Below are 26,521 nucleotides of genomic sequence, written 5' to 3'. Positions count from 1 at the left end.
TGCAGAGAATGTAGAGAATCTGACTCTGTTGGTAGAAAACAGATGTCATGATGGTGCTACCTGACAGAAATTCTTATGCTTTAAGCAGTTGGGTTTTTTTCCCAAGGCTCTCAGCTTACACCATGTCATAAGGTTGCCTTAAGTCCTGGAGCACATGCATTACATTAGAGTTATTTGTAAGGTCACTGTTTATTTTTCCTATGCGACCCTTGCCCCATTCCAGAGAAGGTTCCTTCTTGGCTTTTGCAGAAGCCGGAAGTTGCCAGTCAGGTGAGATGCACATGGACAGAATGGATGGCGTCATTAAGTCTGAGAAATTCTTCTTTTGAGAAGGTGGACTCCTGGAGACCCTGTATAATGCTATGCAAATCACTTTTGTTAGGCTTTTCATAGGTAATTATTGTTACCTATGTACAGTTAATAATAAGGTCCTGATTTTCATGTTTGAGTGGGGATTTGAGATTATGGGGTATGAGGAATGCATTTGAAACATGGAATCAGAAAAGCTATTATTTTTGTTCTAAAATACTTGGTACTGTGAGTGTTAATGCAACACAGAGTGAGAACCTGAAATTGCCAGCAGATTTTGTTGGTAGTCTTTCTTGTCTATTATGTTATACTGTGAGATGAACTAATCATTTATACTCAGAGTAACACAAGACCACTTTCAGTATGTTAAGACCCATCTAAGTACAGAATAGGTGCCTTTACACATGGATATGCACGCTCATGCGTAGTTAAATTTGCTACAGATATATGAAAAAGAAAGCTAAAGTAAAATGGCATGGCCAGGATTCTTCCTGTGTCTTGCAGAGTACACAGCTTTCAGCTCTGAAATGCAGCTCAAGATCTGAGTATTGCTATTTGGTGCTTTCCTAAACTTGTTTATCTTTGAAACTTTAATTTACCATCAATAAACTGCTAGTCATTTGGGCTGCTTAATGGAAGATAATTAGGCTAAACAGGTGAAGTAATTACAGTGCTTTTATAAATCCTATACCTAGTGAGGGTATATATGGCATAAAGGTAGTTCTGAGCACATACAAGATGAAACTTCTTTGCTCTGTGTGGGGTGTTTTGTGTTTAATAGCCCCTGATTTATCTAGGAGAAACATGCATCACTTTGGAATTATGTCACTTAGATACTGCTGCCCCATTAACAAATTGTTTTGCAACAAAACAAAGGAAATAATTTCCAGATGTTGCTCCACTGGAATAAAGAACTATTGCCACACCCTTCTGCAGAGACATTCAGCATAAGTAACTGCATTTCTAGAGCTTGGATGTGTGCAACTTAGATTTAATTAAAGCTAGAAAATATATATGTATATCACTTGTTCTTGGTTTAACCACTAGCTCATAAGGTGTTTTTTGCAATCTTCAGTACATTTCTCAAAGGTCTTAGTGAAAACCCTAGGTTCAGTTCTCCTAGTAGGCTTGGAAATGGCAGTCATTCCACTACTCCATTTTTTCCTTATATTTTATACAGCTCTGTCTTTCCCTTCCTTCTGTATTGGAACAATTATTTTAATTTGCACAGGTTGCTCTGAAACTAATGCCTCCTATTTATTTCTATGGAAATGACATAGATACAAAGAGTAAAATAACACTATTTCATAGAGCAAATTCTCAGCTACAAAACTCTTGTTTTCCCACATAGTCACCACCACTAGCTTTGCATATTTTGCCAGTGATGAACAAGAGCCTGCATGCTGTGCCTGTAACAAGCTGCACCAGAGGAGGTGACCCAATGTCTCTATATCCAAAACGTACCACCCACTGCTTCACTGTGCTCACATCCACCGTTTGGTCTCCATCAATGTTCAGCTAGTGTCAGTGAATGTCAGTGGGTTCTTTAAAGCCTACAACCAATAAAAATAATTGAAATACCACAAAATTCTAAAACACTGGTGTGTGTATATATATAAGGAAGATAATTGATATGTGGCAGATAAACAAGCACAGTAAAGCTGTCATCCTGTAGATAGTTTTTTTCTGCCATTGCTTTTTTATTTTGCTTTTTAAAAAGACTTTATTATAGACCCTACATATTCTGTCATGTAGCCATGTGTTCTTTAATCCTGAGGTATCTTTCCCTTAGCTCCTGTGTTTTAGAGTGTAGTGTCATTAAAGTCTTCTTAATATCTCCATGGCAAACAAAAATGTATTTCCACAGGGTAGGGGCAGGGAGTATTTTTCAGTGGGATGGAGGTCCTACTGAATTCAGCTCCTAGATCTTAAATCATTTGATAAAACATTGTTTTTCAATTCTGTTTGCTTGCATGTAAAACTGTACGTATCACTTAATATAGCAGAAACTCTGCAAGTTCATACTTAGTCATGTGAGTTCCTTCAGTACTTATCTCTGAGCTTCACACAGAGCCTAATAAATTTGGATAGGCAGAGAAGGAAGATGGCTCACTTAACCCCCTGCTCTAAACTGCCTGTGAGTATTTTTTACTTGATATTTTGGAAAATAGGACAGTCAGTAGCAGGAGAAGCAGTAGCCTTCAACTCCCTAAGTCAGGTACCTAAGTTCTCCCAGGAAAGTTGCATAAGTGCTTAAGTGTTCCTCCAAGAGGTCTTTCCTGCTGTGAAAGATGAGCCTGGGAGCTCAAAGTGAAAGAGCGTGGGACTGCTATGAGACCTGAGCCCAAGGTGTCAGTGTCAGCAGCTTTCTGTTGTGAACATGGGAAAGTTACAGCTTCCATGTTCCTCAGATCCTGTATCAGGAAACAGGAATAACAATTACCTCATTATGTTGTGTTTTCTATTCTACTAATGTTTGTAAAACATCCTTGTCTTTAAAGTAGGTTATTTAATTATTAGATTCTCTTCATTTTGCCTATCTCCTTTATATTTAAGCTCTGTGCATACTATTCCAATGTTTGTTTTGAAGTGCTTTTAAGTTTCCTGAAAGCAGCACGTCCATTGTTTTCTTCAAGTTTTACATTCTGGGAGGAGATTTGCAAAACATAATAGTGCCTTTACAGTAACCCCCAAATAATTAATTTCCTTCCTAAGTGTTTACAAGTTATTTGTCATTTAACAGAGATCTGAAAAGTTTGCCTATTATTAGGTACATTTTGACAGCAACTATAGCAGCTTCTATTTAGCTATTTATTGGCTTTATAGCTGAATAAAAAATGTAATTAGGAGGTAGAAATGCTGATGACAGAAATGTAGCATAATCATATATAGTGTCTCTCCCAAATAATAAGAACTTATTTCTAACATAATCATATATAGTGTCTCTCTCTCACAAGATAAGAACTTATTTCTAACATTGATTCTAAGCACTCTGGCTCGTCTGGCCTCCCCGTGAGTGGATCTGTGCTTATCTCAGCAGTACTTCAACTGACAGATCTACTTCTTTAACTAGTCAACCTCAATTCTTGTATCAATTTGAGGGAATCATGACCTAAACTATCTGAAATCAATAGGCACTACTGGGATAAAAATAAGATCAATAATATTTTTATTAAACATAGAAAATCCCAGCATTGCTGTAATTTATTCAGCATTGATATCATATGGCTGTGAAAATATTCTAAGATTGCTTGTATATAGACCCTTCAGAGCCTCCCAGGGTAAAGCATGTTCTCTATTAATTAGGACAGTGGTCCAGTTAAATCCTGATGGGTGCCCTTGAGGTAATGGAATAGATATTATGACTTATCTTTCCAAACAAAGGAACAGGTAGATAACCTAAACTACATTTTTAAACCATGTTTTAATGACAAAAAAATATTGATTGGTCAGTTTTAATTGTCCTGGAAACTGTGCATAGATTATTTTTAAAAGGATATGAAAAACTGCAACAAAATCACCTTCCATCCTTTAGCAGTGCCTACTACTTCTCCTTGAAATACTCATACACCCAGAAGAGCTATAGTACTTAAGATGTGATTATAATTCAGATTCTGTGGACCTAGCAGATTGTCAGAAATAGACAACAAATTAGGTTGAAATCCATCAAATTCCTATTTCCATTTGGATTTTTCTAGCTCCATAAGCTGAAAACTCCACAAATGCCCAATGCAAATCAAAGCTAAATTAAAGGTAATTGAAGTAATGCAAAAACAATTCTTAGAGTGATTCTGTTTCAGCTGCTGCACATTTAAGGTACTGTAGAACATGCTAACAGTAGGTTATTAAAACAAGGTGCATTATTTAGGTAGGATCTTTAATCATACAATGATTCAGTGCTACAGAGGCTAACTCACTGAGAAATGTCTGGTTGTGGGAAGACAGCACAGCCTCTAGAGCAGTTCTTATCAAGTGAGAGCTAATGAGTGTGGTGAAGGGAGGCAGATGGAAATTGTTACTAGGAAAATCTTCATAGGAATGTTGGATAACTAGAATTCACTTCTCCCAATCAACATTAATTTAGATTATTTTTGACAAAAGGATTTGGCTTCTTGCTTCTCCTTTTTTTTCCCCTTTTTTTCTTTTCAATTTTTTTTAAGCTGAAAATACTTAACTGCAGGGTTTTCCCTTTTTATTGGAGCCACTGTGCATCAGCTAGATGCTGTCTGCTCACATGGACTCACAGTTGCTTCCATTGGACAGTGCTGCTCACAGCATAGGCAGCTCCTGCCCATGACAGGAGCCTTGGGATAGGCAAAGAGGGCTCCTTTGGACGTTCTTACAGGTACTTGGAAGCAGATACTTCCTTTTGTTTTCAATAGATTTCCACAGGAAAAGAGGGAAATCTGTATGAAAAACAGGAAACGGTTCTCAGAAGCAGAAAACTGTAACAGAGCACTATGAGGAAGACTTAAAATAAATGCAGTTTGAAATTGCGGGTGATATTACTTGTATTAGTGCAAAAACAACAGTTAAATTTAACATCACAGAACTGTAGTAAAATAAAAAAGGAGGTTTTAGCATTTCACTTCAGTTCATAGTGGGTGGCTAATATCTAAAGTGCTGCAACCAGATTTTTAAGCCATATTTTCTATTTTGGACTTTTTATCCTGGACAAGTCTTTCAAAAAATTTCTCATATGTCTTAGCCTTGGATGAGATCCCAAACTTCCTAATGTTGATCCAACCCCTCTTGCATCCAATACCAGACTTCATTTTTTCCCTCGGCTCTTTCTGCATTCTACAATAAAAATTTCAAATCATAGGATTCATGGGTGTGTTATGAAAAGGATGTAATGTTAGGATAAAATTTGATGTGTAGGAAAACTTGTTAAAGAAAATTTACAGATCAAAATTTACATCAAAGCCCCTTCCTGATCCATTCTCCTCAAACTTCCATGAAGCGCACCAACTGCCTTGGAGAAGTTGTTTTAACTTTTGTTGGAAGCACTAGGAAACTGCTAGCTGCAAAAGGAGACATAGATGTGAGAATGAAACCCTTAAATCTGTAAATCCTTAACAAGAAATTGGAGTTTAATCCTTCTTTCATTATCACAATGCAAATGTATCTTCTAATAGCTTCAATCCTAAACAAAAAGCAAAACAATCAAAAAAACCACCCCAAGAACACCCACATAAAGAACAACTTTTTACCCATACCATTTGTCTGGCAATGCTGCTATTTTAAATTCTCTATCTGTACTACCTGCATAACAGAACTTCATGAAAGCATTTCAGTCTTGGTGTATTGTACTTCTTAAAGTTCCATTAGGCTGAGTGAAAGAGGCTTTGCAGATATGAAGCAGTCCCATTGAAACCAGAGCAGAAACAGTCCTGATGTGCTGCAGTGTTTTGCAGTTTCTTTCAGCTTAGTCTGTCAATAAAGCCTGCTGGCTTTTATGTGCCTGAGTTTAAGCTACTGAACGCACTGGAGTTTGCCTATACATCTCATGCAGAACCCAGAGATACTGTTTGATTAGAGATGGGCTGTAACAAAACAGTAGTAGATCTCTGCAGTGAATATAGATTTTTTTCTTTTGTTTAGTGTAGATGATTTAAATGACTAACTTAAGAAAAGATCAGTATAGTGCAAGTGCAATGTGCATTGTTCAGCCTGAAATGTTAGAGACCCCTTCTCACTCCAAACCATCAATTACAGTTATTAAAATGATTGTACTTATTACTTGAAAGGACTTGCAACAGTTTTTCATTATGTGACATTTTGATGCAGTATAGCGTGCTGCTCTGTTCAGTAGCTGAGAGATGTTAATAATCCTCTACCAGTGAATTTTTATGCACTGTAGTGATTAGGCTGCCAATAACAGCTAAGGGTAGAATTTAATGGGCTCTGCCTGGACTCCTGGCTATAAATTCCTTGAAACAGAGCATGAGTACCTAAACTTCAAATAGCTGGAGAGTCATTTAAAACAACAACAACAACCATAAAGACACTAGCAGTAAACAAAGCCAGCTGTACGTTTATGTCCTGGAGGGATTAATGACCGCATCCCATGAGCGTGCAGAAGTCTGGATTGTATTAGCAAGGGCTCATTGAATTGTATTCATCCTGGCCAGAACTGGAACATTTAGGATAAATATGGCTTGTTTTCAAGCTTCTATCCTAGTGGAAAAAGAAACGACTTTAGCTTCAGATGTAAGGGCCACTATTAATGCTTTTTTGAGAAGAGATAGGCTCCAGATTTGATGAAAGGTCTAGGCTGGGTAAAAAACAAACAAATGAACAACAACAACAAAAAACCCACAAGAAAATAAAAAAAAATTAAGAAGTAAAATTATTTTTCTAGCAGAAGTGTTTGCTTAAAAGTGAAAAGACAAGCCCTTCATTTCCAGATGTCTAGTTAAAGCCCAAATGCATCATTAATAACAGAAAGAAAGGATATATTACACTCAAATCTATTTCAGAGGACTTCAAGATCATATCATAGGTGACTGACTCAAGCAGTCTTTAGGTGCCTATTCTGATGAATAGCTTATGGTGAGAACTTGGGCAGAAGCTTTTAAAAATATTATTTACATACACTTATCAAAATAATAGAAATCTAGGTTATTGGGTTCATAGCAGTGTAGGAAAGACAATGCAGCAGATATAAGCTCCCAGCATCCCCTAAGTCCTTTACTTACTTCAGTTCTTAGCAAGGCCCTGCTGCATCAAAGATTACTTCAGAGTGCATTGTTACTGTTCAGCAGAGCTTTAAGCAGCATCTTGACAAACGGCAGAACTGAAATGCCTGCCTTCATTGCAAGGGAGATTCCTGTGCAACCTTTTAATCAGGTTCAGGCAGTTTGATTCCATGGAAGCATTTTTTTCTAAACTGTGCATTTTTTTTTGTCTGTCTTGTTCTGTTTTTGCGCAATTTGACATTGTCACTCTAGTTTTATTCACTTGATTTTATAACTTTCCTGTTGCAAATGCTGCCTAGATGAAGGGCTACAACAGATCTGCTTCTCTGCTACAAACAAGATCTGCTTCTCTAATGCATCTGCTTTGTGCATATTGCACTGCTTATTGCATTCTGTGTTTAGAGATGGAGACATGGAATACTATTCAATGTATCTTACTCTTTCAGTACACCTGTGGTAACTCAGCCGGGCCAAACCCAAGTGATTACAGGTTTGGGGATGTGTTACTGTTGCAGCTAACTGTATTTATTTTCTGTACCAGGGCAGAGACTCCACAGCCCTAAAACTGGGAACTTCATAATATAGAATCCCAATTTCATATCACAAAAATTACATCAGGGGTTCAATTTAAGCCATTTGGAGCATGACTGAGCACTAGTCATGACGTTACATCATCATTTAACATAAGTAGTTACTGAAAGTCAGATGAAATGTAAGGCTTTACCAGAAATATATAAGAACTTGGGAACTACCATGCCAGGTTTAGAGTTTTGACACATCTACTGTCCTGTCAGATATGGATTTGCAGTGGAAGCTTCAAAAAAACAAATACACAGAGCAAATTTAGGGCAATGATTTTCGCACTTTCAGTAATGAGCATTCTGAAATTTTCCCAAATCTAATGTGCAAATGGATTTCAGTGATGCTTTAATTGACGTATACAAATGTATCTTTAATAATATGTTGAAGCTTATCTAGGTATTTAAACAGCTTCACAATTCCCCAGAAATGTATCACTAATTTTGACAATATTATTCCTCTCGACTGGGAAGGACCTTGGTTGGCTAAATAGTGTGGAGTGCCCTTTTTCCCTGAATGCTGGCTCCTTTTGCACAGTAGAAATAAGCAAAGCATGGGTTAGAGCCTATTTAAGGTACTGTGCAGCAGTAGACACACATAGGACAGTAATTCATGCTGAGCAGACAGACCACTTCTTGCAGTACAATAAAACCAGGCTGTGCTTATGTACAATGGATTGGAAGGATTCAGAGGTCTCACAGTGTACTTAAGAAAGAAATCGCATTTACTCTTTTCAAGCTCTGTTTATTTCTGTCATCCCACTGAATTTTAAAGGCTGCATCTTGGCCAAGTTTTGCTTGCAGAATAGCCTTTTTTTTTTTAATCCCTAAGGGTGGAATTAGTTGATGGGCTTTGACAGTTTCTATTAGGAAAATTGGATTTTGATCTGTATTTACAGTCCTGCCCTGTTCAGGGCTCTTCCTGTTACTGAATTCTCGTGTCACTACATTATTAAAGAAAAAGCATAAGCTGATAAATCTTAACACATTAATGAGATGCCAGCTTGAAAGGTACTCACTTTCTACTCCTCAAAAATCTTCCGAAGATTAAAAATATATATATCTGTTAAAATAATAAGCATAATAATCATACCGTCTCTAGCAGCTGCATCTTCTGCAGAAGTGTTTGGATGGCCTCCTGTGGCTGATGTCTGCCTATGCCAGCTCCTTTTGCCATCAGTGGGCTGCAGGTACCAGCAGGAACTCAGGGCAGTTAGCACCTCTCCAAGTTACACCTGATATTCTTAAGATCCTCTAATCCTACATAAGAAATGCTGAAGTCAAAGTAACAGGATTTTGAGGCAATATATTTGACTTATTTCTTCTACAAGATGTATTAAAACAAAATATAAACTTTGAGTGTAATGCTAGTGCGGATCTCAAACTGCTATCAAATCTCGCCTAGTGCATGGGTTCATTTCAGTTACATGCTTTTTCTTTCCTTGTGCACGTGTGTCCAATTGGAAAGTGCTTTGGAATTTGATTTTATTATCACATATAAAATCTACTGAAAACATGGCTTTTTAAAGCAGTGTATGCTTGTAGGTGTTTGTAATTATCTGTCAGCACAGAAACAACTGAAAACCTTTCTATAAGCACAAAATAACAAAAAAATGGTGGGGATTAGATCTCTACCTCTGTCATCTAGGGGAAAACTACACTTGAGTATTTGGAAAACTGATGAATTGTCCTTAGAATTCTTCTAAACTATTTTTCACTTTTGACAGTGTTTGAATTTTGAAGTTCATGATGAGAATTGCCTAGAATTCATGGCATGCAGTCTTTCCCAAGGCATACATAGACAAGAAGAGATTCTAGATGAGATTATCCTGTATAAATCTAAACAGATAATTTTGGCATGCTCCGTGCAGAGCTGCATCCTTTCCCATGTATGGCTTGTATTTTGTATCTTCTGCTCTAGCAAGTACCCGGTAACTTCTGCAATAATAGATTTTTGAAATAACCAGTGTAATATTCTGAGTTAAAAATACCCATAGATCCTTGAACACCTTTGCACAGAACAATGTAGTAAGATCTATTACATAAACCTACTTTCTCATATTGCTGTTCACAATGTAATTTTATTCTGGTGATATGAATTATTTCAGCAGTTGAAAGAAGTTCAGTGGTACAGTTTTGAGTGGTCCCCATATATTTGTTAATCGAAGTATAATAGTACAGGAGAAGCAGCACTATTTAAAATCAAATTATTGCTAAGAAGCAATACTGGTCACAGTTTGGAATGATTATTCACTGAAGAATATTCAAGACATCAGTGAATGCAGATGGTCTGAATGCATTCTTTATATTTAAAAATTTGTATCATTAACTCAAATTGAGCTTTGTATTCTATGGGACAACTATTTCAGTCTGATTCTCCTCTATTTGTGTAGCCAGGCTGTTCTTACACCCTTATAGAAGTTCTTAAGGGAGAGAAGATTCTGTTAATGCATGTTAGAACCTCTTCTTTTTTTTTTTTTTTTTTTTTTTTGATTAGTTATAATATATTTCTTTTATGTAAGGACTATCTGGACTAGAAAGGAGGAAAATCCCTCTTTGAGGGCTACATAACACCATTTTTTCTCCCTGACATTCCCTGGCAGCTCATGAGAAACTAATTCAGATGTGCATTTTTGAGCAAGTACAAACACTTGAAAATGCACTCTGAATGTGATGTATCAAAAAGTCCTTCAAATTATCAAAAGGAATCATTAATACCACATACATATGCATGTAACTAGAAACTAAGACCAAAATGAGAAAATGTGGACAGAGCAATACCAATATGCCTATGAGAGGCAGCTGCAAACAGCATGAAGGCCAAGTAAATGTAAATGTTCCAGTACATACGTACAGTGTGCATACATAAATACAGTACATACATGCAGGATATTGAAAATGACCTGCTTGCCACCATAAACTACAATGATAAGCATTGGTCCAACACTCTTACAAATGATCTTTTCCAGTTATTTGCCTACACATAGGAAATATTTGCTATGCCAGCATGTCAGAAACTTTAAGCCTTGATTTTTGGATTGAATGTTGCTGTATGCATGAATGGATCAAAAGGATCTTTTCAATATTGGTATGGTTGCCCTTAACACAAAAACTGACAACCACACTGAATAGTGTATGCTCATTTCCAGCTCAGCAGGGAACTTCTGAATTTGAATGGAAATGAATTAAGTAATCTGAGACAGGACAATAGACATCTGTCAAGCCAAGTCTAGGATGTGAAAGCATGACTTGAAGGCAGGGACTTCTGCTGGGTTTTGTCATATTCAATTTTGGTTAGGCTCTTCAGCTATCTAATCCTACATCCTATTCATTATGCCCCATGAACAGCAGCTTATGAGGAGTGTGCAAGGCATCCTGTGGTAGGTTGTTAGTAGGGGAAAGTTAACATAGTGAAATAGAGGGGTTGGAGATTGTTCTGAAATTATAGCCAGTATTTATTTCTACAACTTGGAAATTCTTCTTACTGGAGGAATAGTTTATATATTTTAAATTCCGATAATCTCCAAGTATAGGTCATACTTTGTAGTAACAGTACATCAAATATATCCTTGAAACCACTATGAAATGCAGCTAAAATAAAGACTGAGCAAAAAACATTTTCAGGTACTAACCAAGGCTACCAAACTGAAAGTTATGAAAAAACTGAAACTGAAGTTATGTACCCAGCTCCCCCTCAGACAGGGGATATTCTGACCCAAGTCTGAGCTTTGTGATAAGTCATGTTTGTTAATGTGCTGCAGGGTCCTTTTCTTTTAACACAAAATCATATTTTTAAAGTATAAAATTTATAATGCCTACCCCCTAAGTATAGTAATTTGTTTAATTGAGGGAAGAAGAAAGGACATTTAAATTAAGGATATACAATCAGGGCCATGTAAACCTTACACCTGTTTTATAGCACTCACTTCTGAATTGGAGCTCTGTATATTATATTCTGAGCCAGGCTTTATTTTTACAGTTTTATTTATAAAGTAAGAGCAAAATATATATCATTTGTGTAAGCATGGCAAAGAAGCATATGTTCCCAGCATCTTGGGAGGATTTCTGTCTTTTAAAAAGTGCTTGTTTAAAGGCTGGTTGAAACACAAAACAAATATTGAAAGGCATCAGTTTCCTTAAGTTCACCAAAAATAATAGAAACCTGGTAACAAATTAGGATTTCTGCATCGTGAATTGGAAGATAATTCATTAACCTGATTTTAAAAGCAATACAGTAGGTAGATTTCTTTCCATGTTTCAGCTGCTTTCCCAGCACATGTTCATCTTGCCTCTTGTGAACTGTTACATCATCCTCCTTGCAATGTGGAACTTAAGTAAAATTAGCCAGTTTTTGTTAGCCAGCACTCTGACCATTTATGAAGTCAGTCACATCTCTGTTACATTGTTCCTCCCACTAATCCTGTTCCCTTTGACCACAAAATAAATATCCAAGCCTTACAGTGTATTTTATGCATGCAGGAGCCAAACAGATTGTGTTTATAGACAGAAAATGAAAGGGGGTTCATCTTCCCACCAGGGCTGTTCAAACACCAGCCTCTGTCATAATGAAATTGAGGAAACAAACTGCTGAGTGTTGCCTATCACCTTTGGATGGGCCCCTTTTTCTGCCATTCTCCACAGCCTCCTTTTTTGTGTAGTACAAACCACATGGTTTCATCATTCATTCTGACTGTTTGATTTAAGCTTCCATTCCCTGGATCAAGAAAAGGCTGGCAAAGCAGGAAGGATGAAAGAAGGTGACACTTTGACAGCTCCTTTTTACGGTAATGAGCAAAAGTGTTTTTTCTTCCCCTGTTCTTGCTCACCATGGCCTTTCCTTTATAGAGGCACATGAATGAAAAATTGCCAGTTGAGCTCTGCCTTCAGATACTGACTAGATAAACTGGAGGATTCCATGTATCTTTTGTGGGCTCTGCCTATGCAGTCGCTGCTTTGTTCAGGGGCTGTTTTCTGCTTCCTGCATATAATCACAGAATTGTAGGGGTTGAAAGGGACCTCTAGAGATCCCCTAGTCCAACCCCCCTGCCAAAGCAGCTCCCTAGACCAGGCTGCACAGGTAGGCATCCATCTTGAATGTCTTCATAGAAGGAGACTCCACAACCTCTCTGGGCAGCCTGTTCCAGGTAAATGCAGATAAATAGAATTAAACTCCAGTAGGTGGAGCACCAAAGCCCCTGGCTCCTTGTATCTTCTCACAGTTTGGTTCTAACCAGGCAGGAATACTTTGTCACAAAGAAAGTGCCTGACAGGTTCTATAGTGGATAGCTGACATGGTTTCTGTTGCAGAACATCAAACTCAAAATGACTTTTCTAATCAAAGCATCATGTAGTTGCCCATTGAATAATTCATGTACTGCAAACTATTTATCTAAAAACTTTTATGTTTATGTACTTTGTTATGTTTACTTCGAAAATGCATTTGAAACCACTTAGAAACTGAAAATGATAATGAGCAAGAAATAAAAAAATCAGACTGAAGCAGAGATGTAATAAAAGGGAGACTGGAGAACATAGCACACAAATGATAGGAAGGACACTACTGTAGAGCTTGTTTGATTCAACAAGGGACAAAGTGGCAAGTGCAAGACTTACAGCCACAGAATAGAGCAAGTGTATAATCCTGCTGTACGGAGATTAATCATAACCGTAACTTAATCATAACTTCTGAGTGATATCAGCCCTCTGGCTGGTCTTTGGTTCAAAGCTGGTGCATTCACCCAAGAGTATTATTACCTCAGAGGACTTCCCCTCCTGCCAAGCCAGGCTGATCACAGCCAGGGCTCCAGCAGTACTGGCTCTGAGCTCAGTTGGAGCAGTTGCTGTCAGAGAGGTCCAGTTACTACTTTACTCACACCAGATCTGTCACCAAGTCAAACCACTACAAACATCCCCTTGTTTCCTCTTTGCTCTGCAGTACAGAGTAACTATTGGAATTGGGCATTTAGGGAAGAGACTATGTTGTACTGGTTAAAAATCACTTAAACTAATTGCAGAGAGCTGGTGTTTGCGTGTCTGAAGCTTCGAGGTGCTGAAAACCTGGTGCCGATGCCACTTTAGTGCACTCAGCTCTGGAGGAGACACACATCAGCATGTGTGGGGTATCAGCACACTGATACATCACAAAACATAGGTGTACCTCCAGTTGCATGTGTACTGCTGGACATTTGCTAACACACATAACCTGCTGTTCTGCAGTTTTCACGAGCATTGGCTTTGATTGTTCATTTTTGATTGATCATTTTTCAGTCTTGTGTAAATTTTCTGCTAATCAGAGTTCTGCTTAGGCACAGAAGCTCTGGGAATGTGAACGCACCATGTTCAGAGCTCAGCTTAAACTTGACCAAGTTGTGCTTTCAACTTGGCTGACCTCACCATATGCAGTGCCACATACTTCTATGTTACATGAACTAACGCCAAGGGCATGCAATGGGGTCAAGTACAGAGAATAAAAGCAGAGCACATGTGCTGCGTGTACCAGGTTTTTCAGTGTTATGATTAATGTGACTCATGAGCCTGCACTGAAACATTATGCTATGAAAAGAAACAAAGCACAGGACTTGATTTTATTCTGTGCATCTACTAAAGGCTTGGGGGTTTTCCAGCATAATCTGATTCCTAATACTTGGTACCTCTTTTCTTGAAATGGAGGATGTGTAATGTGGTGGCAATTAGCACTTGAAACTCAGGCACCCACCCTTGAGAGAGCTTTTTTCCACAAAGGTAGAGGTCTGCAACATACACTCAGTCACAGCCTCTGTGCTGTATTTTTTTAGGGGTATTATGCTATGAAGGCTGGAGATATTTGTCTTATGGAAGAACTTTTTTAAAGATGTGCCATGCTCAAGGTTTATATCTGACATTTATTATCCAGTCTATTTTTAAAGTATATTCCTATGAACGTACTGAGTGAAATGACATTTGTGAACAGAATTCAGTCAGTGTCCTGTGATAAAAGGGATCTGCAATAATGAACAAGCTTCATTTCATGCTTTAAGTTCACATGTCTTTGAAGCTGATCCAGAATTTTTTGATCCTTTAAGGACATACATCTATGCATTTTTATCAAATTTAGTCAGATTTTCAGATGGGCATTATGAGAAACTACAGAAATACGTTAAAATGTCTTATAAATAAAATATAATGCTCAGTTATTAATATATCTCACAACTTCAGTGTTGTGGGAGTTGAGCACATAAATAATTAGACATCTGGGAATTGTGGAAATATCTCCTCTGTAGAATGGACTGAATCAATACTTAGAACAACTCATCGCCCACTTCTACTTTTTTCCCTCTTTCTCTTGAAAATGTAAGACAGAAATTCTAGCTTGTGTCCTGAATTTACAGTTTGGGTATGTGAAGCTTTAAAATCAGATGTGAAGACTGCTTCATACAAGTTTTAATGACAGTGTAGGAAATTTTTTTCTAGTTTGAAGGCAGCAGTTTTGTTTGGGTTGTGTCAGTGGCTGCAGTCCTGAATAGCTGAGATGCAGATTGCCTGGCAAATCTGGCAAATACACTGAGTATCACAAAGAAAAGACCTTCAGCCAAGCACAAAGCGATATCAGAGTCTAAACTTTAATCACACTGCATGGCATGCAGACAAGATGATGATAAAGTTGAAAAAAAATGTGCATGAAAATGAAGGGAAGAGAACTGCAGAGTAAACATAGTCCATGGTCCCAACAGAAATTATGACTACAGTGAGAAGATGGGCAAACAGAACATGGCACTCCAGCAAATATTTGCAGTACTGCTAAATAACTGTCTTGCGTCATTGCAAGCTGCTTCTCACAAGTCAGAGAAGTTTGAGTTGGATTTTCCCTCTAGCATTTCCAGTTTTCAGGATATTTTACGTTTTGCTGGCACGTATATTAAAAAAATATATATTTGTTTTCAATTTTTATGTGCAAATCTCCCTTGAACTATTCTAGAGTGACTTCATACCTCGTCAGATTACTGTCATTTTTGGGATGTATTCAAGAGATGATGCCTCCTCCCCTGCAGACTATTAACCTTCCATATTCTGAGAATATTTTGACAGAACAAATTAATTTGTTTGAAAAGTGGTTGATTGTATCTGTTTACAAGCAATCTATTATATCCTGAAAGATGAGGAGCAAAGAATAATAAATAATTGCTTCTAACTACATTAATAGAATTCCTCCTCTCATTTTAATGAATTTTCGTGCTTTACATAGAAAAAAAGAAATTCTTTTATACCTCCAGTGGAGTAAAAGGCCTAAAGAAATGCAGTTCTTTGCTTGTTCCAGAGCTTACATTATCAGCACTGTTTGAATTTCAAAGTAATTTATGAGAATCAGCATCAAAAGTGACATGCACTAAAACCACTTGAAATATGGCCTGCGTGTTTGCTTTAGTCCAGCCACTGCAGGGGCTAGGTGCAGTCACTAAGCACTTGATACTACATGTAGGTTTGAGTGCCTGACTACAGCACTGTCAGCGGTGTGGTCCTCTCAGCATCCAGGCCCTGGAATTTTCATTTCAGACTTTTGTCAATATCTTTGATGTCTAGGGAGACAGACTTAAAAGACCCAAGTTGAAAGTGTACAATTACTTTAATGAATAGTATTACTTTGTCTTACTAAACTGAAGAAATGGAATCTGAAGAAAAAGCAGCTTTTAAAACCATGTCTGGCTCCTTAAAGGATCTTTCAGGGAGATTTGGAGGACTTTCAGTCTGTAACATTTATCTTCTGCTTATGGTCTAGTTAGTCCTATAAGCAGAAGAATCCAGCAGGTCTGACCATATGAGTATGAGCCACAAGCAGCACAGTGTGACTTGGTCACACAGAGTTGTGTTAATGAGACAGGGAAAACTGAAAAGCTCAGGCAAACTTCCCTCCCTACAGATGTTCCTTTGCACAGAAGTGGTTAAAACATGTCAGGTTTGTGTAAGAAGCAAGGGAGAGGCAAACAGGTGACTGCAAGCAACACTAGTGTTGTCCGTGTAGCTGGATCATGAGGTTCCTGATGAGCTACAGCACTGTGTGACAGGAGGCTTCATGCTCCTGGCTTACTGATGCATTCTGCTCGGTAACATGTAGCTCTTTTTATGCAGCTCTCATACACTGATGCTAGTTGGTTTTCAGGTCAAGAAAGATGCATAAATGTCAGCCTTGTCAAACTGACGAGGTCAACTTGTCAACTCCGTTCCCAGAATAACCCTGTCACAAGCTTTAGTTTTCTTTGCTTGTATCTGTATGCAGAGGGATCTGAGGCATCAGTATTGTGATCCCAATCATATCAAGCTTACTGCAGTTCCGAGGTCTGTAAGCTGAGCACACCAGCAGTGCACATGGTGACGTCCTATCACTGGCCAGCAGTGCCCCCAGACAGAAGGCACCCAGTGGCACACCGCCTGTGTTAGGTACAGGAGGGGTTGGGCAGAAGTTCATCCAATGATAACAGTGCAGTGGAGAACTATTTATGATGTGTGCATTTCTCTTGAATTTTAGTTCTTGCAATAACAGTGAGGAGATGACTGTTAAAGCTGCACACAACCTCCAGCACGAGTGTTTTTAGAAAATGATGTGAAAGGTGTACATCAGAGAGAGTAGTTTGTTTTAGTTAAGAAGTTACCTTAGTGTATGAAATTGATCTTTGATTTTTGCTGGCGTAATCCCAATTGGATAATAGGTAGCAGCACCTGGAAGGTTTTGGCAGTAGAAGGCATCTTTTTTTTCTGGGTGAAGGACTGTAAAAGCTGAGGGTACTTGTCTGGGCAGCCAGCAGAGGGAAGGCAGCACAGGGCTGTCCCATAGAGCTGGTGGCAGCTGCAGTAATGCCACCTGGACAGTTCTGGGAAACAGTAACCTCTGTGGGACAGGGGGGTTAGAATGATTCAAATGATGCACAGAAGTGCAGAGAATAGCTTTAAAAGGCAGCTGTGTGTGTCAGATACTGCAGATGACAAAGATAATTCCTTTGGCTCAGACTACCTTTTTGTTGCTGTTCACTACAGCAGGGCTGGCAGTACACTTTAACATCTCAATTGCTAGGAAGGGCTGTGCTATGGGGCTCCTGGGTGATCCAAACACAGCAAACAAAGCAAGCCAGATAATAAGGGGGGCTTAGTGAACATCCCTGCGTAACCATGATCACTGCAGTGAAGAAGGCTAGAAAACTGACTACATGGCAAACGTCAGAATAAGTTTTAATAGGCTTAAAGAGAAAGTTTTGCTATTACTATGGAAAGTAAATATAATTTAAAAATACTGAAAAATACTTCTTGCATTTGAAGTAAAACTAATCATAGAAAGATACTGTACATTTTCTTCTGTGTACAATTATCTTTCCTCTATATAAAAATACTTTCCCTTATCCCTTTTTATAATATCAAAGATTTTCTTTAAGTTATTCCTAATGAGAGCAGTGATATGATTTGACTGTTTAGCTTACAATTCTTTATTGCTAGAGACAGGCAAACAGCCTAAGGCTCATATGACACAAACATAATAACCTGCTACTGTTAACTTCTTGAAAAACTGTGTAATATATAACTTCTCACAGTCTTAGATAGAAGTAACTTTTAGATATAAGCAAAATTAGAAAATATGAGTTTGTATAAAGTCTGAATGTTCTTAAAGATGAGAACTCTACAAAGAGTTTTAGTGTCTCTGATCTCGAGTCCAGCTTCCTGTCATTGTTCTCACTGACTGTCACCATTGTTCCCTGACTACCGTTGCTCTAGTCCAAGGATGTACGTATCGTTTGTGGTTCTCTGCAGTCTGTTGTGTAGTCCAGCAAGTATACACACACAGGCTCCATTTAAATTGTGCTATCTGATAAATTCCCAAAATGCACTTTAGCTTGCAGTCCGCAAGTAGTTGATACTGATGACACTACTCAAACAGAAAGTTGTCCAGATTCTTTTTATTTAAGGTCTAATTTTCTAAATAAAAGAACAGAATGCCTAAATATAAAATGTGCATTATCGTTCAGATTGGAAATAACCTGCTATATACACCTTCCTTTGTGGATAGGGTTTCCTTCCTAGAGCTTTTCTTTCTTCACTTAAGAGAGCTGATTCTGTATTGGTTAGGAATATTTCCATATTCCTCTCCTTTTCTTGGATTATTGATTTTGGATCTGTTTGGTCCATCTTGCTACATTATAGGGACAAGGATAACTGGAAGAGTTAGAGAAAAGATCAGAATGGTGTCTCCTAAAAGATAAGAAAAATTTGAACTACTTCTGTTGTAGGGATAATGTAAAGCGTATTTAGAAAGATTAACACTGACAACTTCATTAGAGAAAAAGATGTGGGAGATGATGTTAGAGGCCTCTATACTATATACTAGGAGAAGAAACAAGCCACACTGCATTCCAAGTAAAAAAGATTCCCATTCATTAACACATATAAATGCTGATGGATAATTAAGTAATTTGGGAGACAGACCATGCATATGGGAAGCATTTTTGGTATTTTATGGCCCCTTTCACTGACCTATGTAATTACTGTCCTGCTGGCTAGCACAGCAACATAAAACTTTATGAACATCTCCATTATGAAGTCTATGTAAATTCTAAATGACCTTTCCTTTTATCTCTTACATTAGAATGAAAAAGAAAAAAGGCTGCTAAATCCTATTATTCCCTCTGATGCTATTAAAAAGAAAAAAAAAAGGTAAACTTTATTAAGCCATCATTTTTTAAGCCGCCTACAATTTAGTATAGAAAACAGAGCCAGTTTATGTCTGGCAAGAACAATTCATGCCAAACCAATCTTATTTCCTTCTCTGACAGGGAAAATGGCAGAATGGAAAATGAGAAGTAGTAGCTGTGACATTTTTATGTGTGACATTCCTGTGATATATATCATAGGAATATATTAGAATATATGGGTGGTGTCACCTTGAGCTGAAATAAAATTTACTGGAAAAAAAAAAAAAAAAGATTTCAAGGAATAGCCGTTAGTGATTTGCTCTCAGGTTCTCAGATTAAGAGAATCCATCAAGTGGAGGTAGCCAGAGTCTGTCCTGGCACCATATTCAGTATATTCTTTTATGCTTTCAACTTGCAAATGTGCAACTGACACCAAATTGTGAGGGAACTGCAGCATTTTGGAAGCTGAGCTTCAGTAATAACAAATGACAAGCCACCTAGAAAAATGGAATCAAGTGTACCAGTTCAAAATAAGATTCTCTGTGATAGCTTGCATAAATTGGGGCCTGCATAACCTCCTAAACTCTTCTGTATACTGACATAATGAATTACATATTTTTATTAAAATACCACATGATAAGGCATACAATTTCTTGTGACATGTTTTTTTGCTCTGAAACGAATTTAACACTTGCTTTTCAGCAAGACATTTTCTCAAAATTTACCTTTGAATTGCCTCAGCCAACTCATTAAATTGGTAGGGATTAAAAAAAAATTAAAAATTAGTAGAAATTTCTAACAGTGGAGAAAATAGGGGACTAGAACCTGACACATGCATCCAGTGTAGGAAAAATGCAATGAGCATCATAGGACAAGAAAAGTCTTTGGTGTACCAGGTTGGTTTGGGAATCTAGCAATGTGACAGGGAGATTTCAAACCCTGATGCGGGAAACAGTAAAATGACAAGCTTGTTTTTAATTCATGCAGCCTTCAGTTAGGAAATATTTAACAGACCCCTTTATAGCAACTTTTGGCATACAATCTGCAGAAATACTTACCTGTAGACAGAAAAAGCAATTGTTTGTAGGTACTCCAATTCAGGAAAATATTTAATCACTTGCAGGTACTTAAATGCTTTCCTGAATAGATGCAAACTTTTTCCATACTGAAGTTGTTTCCTGAATTAGGGCTTATAATTTGAGGTCATTGTGATTCCAGGACTAACTGATGGACAGATAATGAAGCTATAGATGTGGGATTTAGGCACTTACAGAGCTTTGAAATCATTTTCTTCTTTACTTTAGAAATAATGAAGTATAAAGAGGAGAGCAGATGAAACTCATAGACTAATCTCATTATTGAATATGGTCCTCTCTGAAGGAAATTGGGCTTTTCCTGAGCTAAAATAGTGGTCATACCAAACCAGTTAGGGTAAATTCTCAGGAGAGAAATCTGCAGCCTTAAATGCTTTCTGTAGAATACTCAAATCCCCACTCACTTCTCTCTGCTACTACTCTGCAGCATTAGTTCTTGCCAAACCTAGATCCTGCTCATATGCTTACAGACTTTTTGTGGCACATGGAAACGGAGAACTGCTCACTAGAGCAGTAATGTACTTAAATACATATCAGTTTAAACGAAAGTACAGTTGACTGTCTGTTCTAAAACCTGCAGGATATAGCAGCTGTTTCTCCATCTCCATGCTTCAGCCAACTCATTGTCTTTCCCTCAATATAAGCTTCCTTGCATCTCTACTAAACTATGCCCAAGGGTTTGGGGCTTTTGCCTAACAGAACATTGGTCTCTGTGAGCACTGTAGTTTCAGAAACGGTAGTTTCTGACATCTGTACCACACCTGGTAGCAAGTAAACTGAGTGGGACAGGCTATGATGTCAACAGCTGCATAGGGTAGACAATGAAGCTGGTGTTAAGCTCTATCATTGCAGTAACACACAGCTCTACGTTGCTTTATTTACAGTTTTTGTGGTTCTCTGGGGGTCTCTGTACCGCTCTATGGAATATGTGGAACTACAGCATTCCACATATTGTGGACTATGACCACAAACATGCAAGTCATAACCATCATTAAGTGGTTCTGTTGTTAGGCTGTTCAAGCCAAGAGCTTTATTACACAGAGATGAAAATGCTTTATAGCTAAAATGGAATCAAGACCCATTAAAAGATCTTGCACGTAGATGCTGCCCTGGTCCTGTGGTCAATAAGCTGCACGGTCAGTCCAGCATCATTCTTGAACTTCATGTTCACTTTAAATTACTGTGCAATTTTAAAATAAATTACTACAGATGAAGACTTATCTCATGAAGAACATATAATTTTGATTTTGTAACTCTCATTATTTGTTTTGGCGTAACCCAAAAAAGTTCCTGCTCTGCAAGGTCCAGTTAAAGTTTCTTACTGTCTTTAAGTAGTTCATCTCCACCTATTTGATGGTGATTTTTAATGATTCATCAGACTTCGGAGAATTAATTATGCAGCACAAGAGCTCAACTTAAGTCTGTTCTGCTCATGCCAGGGAGAAATTGAGAGATAAGAAAGTGGTGTGATCTACCTCAGAAGCAAGGGTAGTATCATTCATCCAGGCATTCCTGTAAATGACAGATATCTGGAACATTACGTGACCTGATGGTGTTTTGAAATCCTATAGACTTTAAATGTTTTTATCTTCTGTAGACACACAGATATTAACATACACAATGCTTATAGACACCGGATAAAATGATTATTTTTAGAATTTCCTTACTTCATAAAGCAGTACAATAGCTATGATGCTACAAATAACTCACTATGAACTCTTCTTATAAGCAGAGGAAGTATCAGTTTGGGAAGAGACAAGGAGTTCAGAGTAGACAACATCTTAGAATGTGAGTTTTAGTACTGTTAAAAATATGTAAGAATTAGCTTCAGATCCATAAAAACAAACATTTCATTCAACAGGTCATTTGAAACTCGGGCAGAATCACCTGCCTAGCAATAAAAAAACATCCAAGTTTTAACTAACCTAGTTGTTTCTGAGATAAGAACCAACAAAACCAGTGTACCACTGAATTTGTGACTTGACTTTCTTAGTATTGGAAACATATTTATTTATGCTATCAAAAACTGGTTTCTAGTTAGATCATGCATTTTTTGTTTGAGACTCCTACTTTATTATTACATGATTTTAATGGAAGTGTTTAAATTCTCCCTTCTTGAGTATTCCAGATTCTGCTGTGATTTCATCACTTTTTCACTGAGAGAGTTTAAATAAGCTGGCCAGAGGTTGGCCTCATGTATTTTTCTCCAATTCATATGACAAGTTGAAAAGCTTTAGTAATAAATGGAGCATCAGCCATCTGATTACAGCTGGTTTTGTATGTGTAACTTAACCAACGGAAAATTACTGAATTTATTCTAGATAGTAAAGTTGAAAAAGCAAGTGTTTTGGAAACAGATTCGGAGACTGTTAAGAATTGCTTTTGGGGTTTTCTCTAATTATGACTGTGTTGAGTCCTATTACCCTGTGTTTGAGGAGTAACCAGCTCTCTGTAGATCCGCAGCCATATTTTGGCCTACTTTCCACTGAATGTCTTGGGTTCTCTTTGGGATTCCTACCTTGCTAAGTAGCTCCTAATTTCCCTCTGCCTGTATTTTGGAAGATGTATTTGAGGATTCATTAAGCTACAGTGATTTTCAAGTTAAATTATGCTTACATACTATGATTTAATAGGTTTTTTTTTTGTTTGTTTGTTTGACGGACCCAAACTTACCTATAGTGCTGCAGTTCAGATTCTAGCTGCTGAATGTATATTTGCAAATGTGGCACTTCATTAACTTTCACTTCTAGCTCCTTCACTTTGCCAAGACTGTTACGGACTGCCTGTCTTGCCTCTTCCACCTTTTTCCTCATTTCTGCTTGTTCCCTCTTCAGGTTACGGTTGCAGTCTTCCAGACTGACTAGTGCCTCCTGAGAGCTCTTCAGCTCTCGTTCTAGTTCTTGATTGAATCTGATTGCTTCTTCAATTTGCCCATCCCTGGAGCTCCGGATGAGTTCTACTTCTTTCAGGACACTTTGAAGGCATTTGGTCTGGGCGTGGTTCTGTGTTAACAGTCTCTTACTCCCTATAAAACAGGTTCCCTCTTCCTTATGGTTGGCGTGGCTTTTCCGCAGTCCTACCTGTGTTGAACAGGAGCATAAAGCGGGGACAAATTTATGTACTTTAAAACAACTGACATTTTAATCAAGACTGAAAATGGCTTGATTGTTTTCTGTTCGTTTACTTCAGTCACGTATAGGTGATCAGTAAGTAACAAACTGCTGACCTTTGCAAAATACAGAGACAAGGAAACAACCTCTGGAAGAAAGTTTTAAAATATATAAGTTTAATTTTTAAATGATGCAAGAGGAAAGTTACTTTCTTGCACCAGTTCCTATACAGCTTTAATACCATCACCTTGTTCTGTGCTCAGAAGGCCAGTATTTTAGAAAAGTTTCAGATTACTTTTTTTTTTTTTTAAGCTGTGTTCAGCAGAGTGGATCAAGAGCAGCTAGTGGTGTTCTGGAGCTCTCACTTCTGTGCTCCTGAATCCTCCTGAGGCCTCTGACTGGTGACTTCATTTGTGTCCCTGTTCATTGCAGGGCAGTTGGACTAGATGACCTTCCAACTCAAATGATTCTGTGATTCATGGCCACCTCTGACTTCCTATTAGAAAACCGTAAAACTATCCTTCATCTGCTGTACTTGATGCTGTGAAGATGGCCAGCCAGCTAACGCCAAGTGGTACATATGGAGCAAAATTCCATGGGTGCTGTGATAGTATTAAATCCATCCTGATTTGAGGCACCAGAACTGGGAAACAGCCCTTCAGTGCTCTGTCTGTTCTGTGCTATTTCATGCCAGAGTAGTTTAACTGCTGTTAAGTACGTGCTCGTTTCACTCGAGCCAGTCCAGCAGGAACAGGACACGACTTCTGGGGCCCTGCACAGCAGCCAGGGTCTATTCGTCAGTCCCCGAGCAGAAGTGGCTCCAGCCCTGAGCTCTGGTATCAGTGCTCTGAAGAAAACGTGCTGCCAATATATCTGAGTTCAAGCATTTATGAACAAGTAACTGCTTATGCAGGTATAAGGATCCCAAAGCTACTTCTATGGAGAAAAGAAACCCGCAGTGTGTAAATGCTATGGAACGGACTGACTGCTGTGCGACTGGAAAAAGCAGCAATATTCATACCGGTCTGTTAAACCGCTCTGCAATTTTAGCAGGATGGTTTGCTGCGCATCACCTAGAGGCAACGCTGTCACAGCATTTCTGCTTCAAAATCCACGGGGCGACGCGAACAGAAGTTCGCTCCGAGTCGATACGGAGACGAAGCAGCATCCCGGGTCCGCGCCAGCCACGAATGGACGCTGGCCGCACTCACCTGCAGCGCCAGGCAGCGCGCGTCGCTGCTCTGCAGGGCGGCCCGCATGTCCTCCACCAGCTCCCGCAGGCTGCCGTTCTCCTCCTCCAGCTTGGCGATGCGGTCCTCGGCCCGCTCCAGAGCCACGATCTCCTCGTAGCACTCCGGCGAGCAGGGCCCGGCCGCCCGCCGCTCCGCCGCCTCCCCGCCGCGCCGCCCCGCCGATCCCGGCCCGGCCGCTTCCCGGCGGCGGCGGCGGGGGCTGCGCAGGCGGATCTGCGTCTCGATGTGCTCGCTCTCGCGGCCCAGCGGCAGGCGCGGCACGGCGCTGCCCGCCTTGGTGCTGAAGTAGCCGCAGAGCCGCGCGTGGAACTGGCGGAAGGTGAGCTCGGCCGACAAGCCCTCCCACAGCGCCGCGCACTCCTCGGGGTCGGCCGCCGCCTCCGCCGCCTCCTCCAGTCCCAGCACCTGGCACAGCGTGCGGAAGTCCTCTCCGGGGATCCTGCCCTCCCCGGCGCAGTCCAGGTGGTGGAAGATCTCCTGCAGGTACTGGTCCAGGCCGGTGGCCAGCACGACGATCTCGTTCTCCACGCCGCGGTCCAGCCCGTAGTGGTAGGCCAGGGCGCTGACCAGCCACTGCGTGCGCCGGGCCGGCCGCCCGTACGGGTCCCAGCCCTCAGGCGGCTCCATCGCTCCCGCCGACCATCCCGCCCGGCCGCGGCCCCGCCGGCAGCTGCAGACAGCCCCCGCCCCGCCCCGCCTCGCCCCGCCCCCGTCCTGTCCCGCCCCGCGGGGCTCTGCCCCCGGCCGCTCCCCCGGACCCGGGCCCGTGTTCTCGGCACTGTGAGCCTTGGTGCGGCATCCGACTTCATGGCTGGACGCTATCTGGCTGCCCTTGGACGTGAGCAAAAAGACAGCGCTGCCGTTTGACAAGTAGCACTTGTGAGCACTCCAACTAAATTCATGATGTGCTTGCAAGTTGGGAATCTCTCTGTCTATTCAGTCAGTTTAGTTCACCTCTGCAGTTGTAGTGTCTGTGTGGCATTCATATGTTTTCAAGTTATTGTTTTTAATAGAAATGAATTAATGGAAAGTTAAACTATTCAAACAGAACTGTCATAGAATCATAGAATGGCTTGGGTTGAAAGGGACCCCAAGGATCATCATGTTCCAACTCCAACCTCCAGATCTGGTACAAAAGCAGATTGCACAGGGCTCCATCCAACCTGGTCTTGAATATTCTCAGGGATGGAGAATCCTACTTTCCAAAGTAGGAGTAGTCATTGCTTTCCAGCTATGGAGGTGGGACTCATTGAAAGTCATATATGATGAAGGGGGTGTACCTGTTCTCAACCAGTTCTGTTCAAGTGCACCCACGGAAATGGCTGTGGGCATATGAGTTCTGCTGGTGCTTTGAGAGCACTGAAACTGCTTGTACTTCCCAAAGTTGAATGGGAATAGTGATCCACTTCAGCAGACTGAATGATTAAGTATAAGCGTCTTTTACAAGAAGTCTGTTAACTTCCCTCATTATGAAAAATCAGATTTTTTATTATAACTTGGTAGACTGGCATAGATATCCACCAATGATCTTCTGTGTGTTTATGATTCAGATTAGCAGTGTGATGTGTGATTTTGCAGTCTTTAGGAATCTAATGTTCTGTTTATGGATTTACTTCAGGTGTTTTTTTGTTTTTTTTTTTTCCAGGCATTCTTATATCTTTAAAGAGTGTTTCATTGTCCTCTTGTTTGAATTAATATGTAATTAGTAGCTTACACTTTTGATTGGCATGAGGACTGATTGGTTTTCTCATGCTTAACGTATACATATATATTCATTTCCACTATCATAGATATGTGTAGTTTGATAATTATTTTATCACGATAAGTT

The 26,521-nt window shown here is 39.4% G+C and overlaps 1 protein-coding gene across 3 annotated transcripts in view; it reads right to left on the bottom strand.

The window, feature by feature from the left end:
• The window catches only part of EFCC1 (EF-hand and coiled-coil domain containing 1), a 43,497-nt gene extending 18,165 nt beyond the window's left edge, over positions 1-25,332 (bottom strand). For all 3 annotated transcript variants that reach the window (XM_065749924.1, XM_065749925.1, XM_065749926.1), the window contains exons 1-2: positions 24,652-25,332; positions 23,004-23,410 (exon numbers count right to left, since the gene is read on the bottom strand). In XM_065749924.1, coding sequence (XP_065605996.1) covers positions 23,004-23,410; positions 24,652-25,320 — 1,076 coding nt within the window. In that variant the 5' untranslated portion in view covers positions 25,321-25,332. The remainder of the gene's footprint in view (positions 1-23,003; positions 23,411-24,651) is intronic.
• Positions 25,333-26,521: the final 1,189 nt, after the last annotated feature.

Source organism: Cyrtonyx montezumae, unplaced genomic scaffold (assembly GCF_038088225.1).
Source record: "Cyrtonyx montezumae isolate F1298 unplaced genomic scaffold, pur_monq_1.0 scaffold_6, whole genome shotgun sequence".
In the NCBI taxonomy this organism is placed as follows: domain Eukaryota; kingdom Metazoa; phylum Chordata; class Aves; order Galliformes; family Odontophoridae; genus Cyrtonyx; species Cyrtonyx montezumae.
Note: the sequence above shows the minus strand (reverse complement) of the source record. Positions and strands in the feature narration are given on the sequence as shown.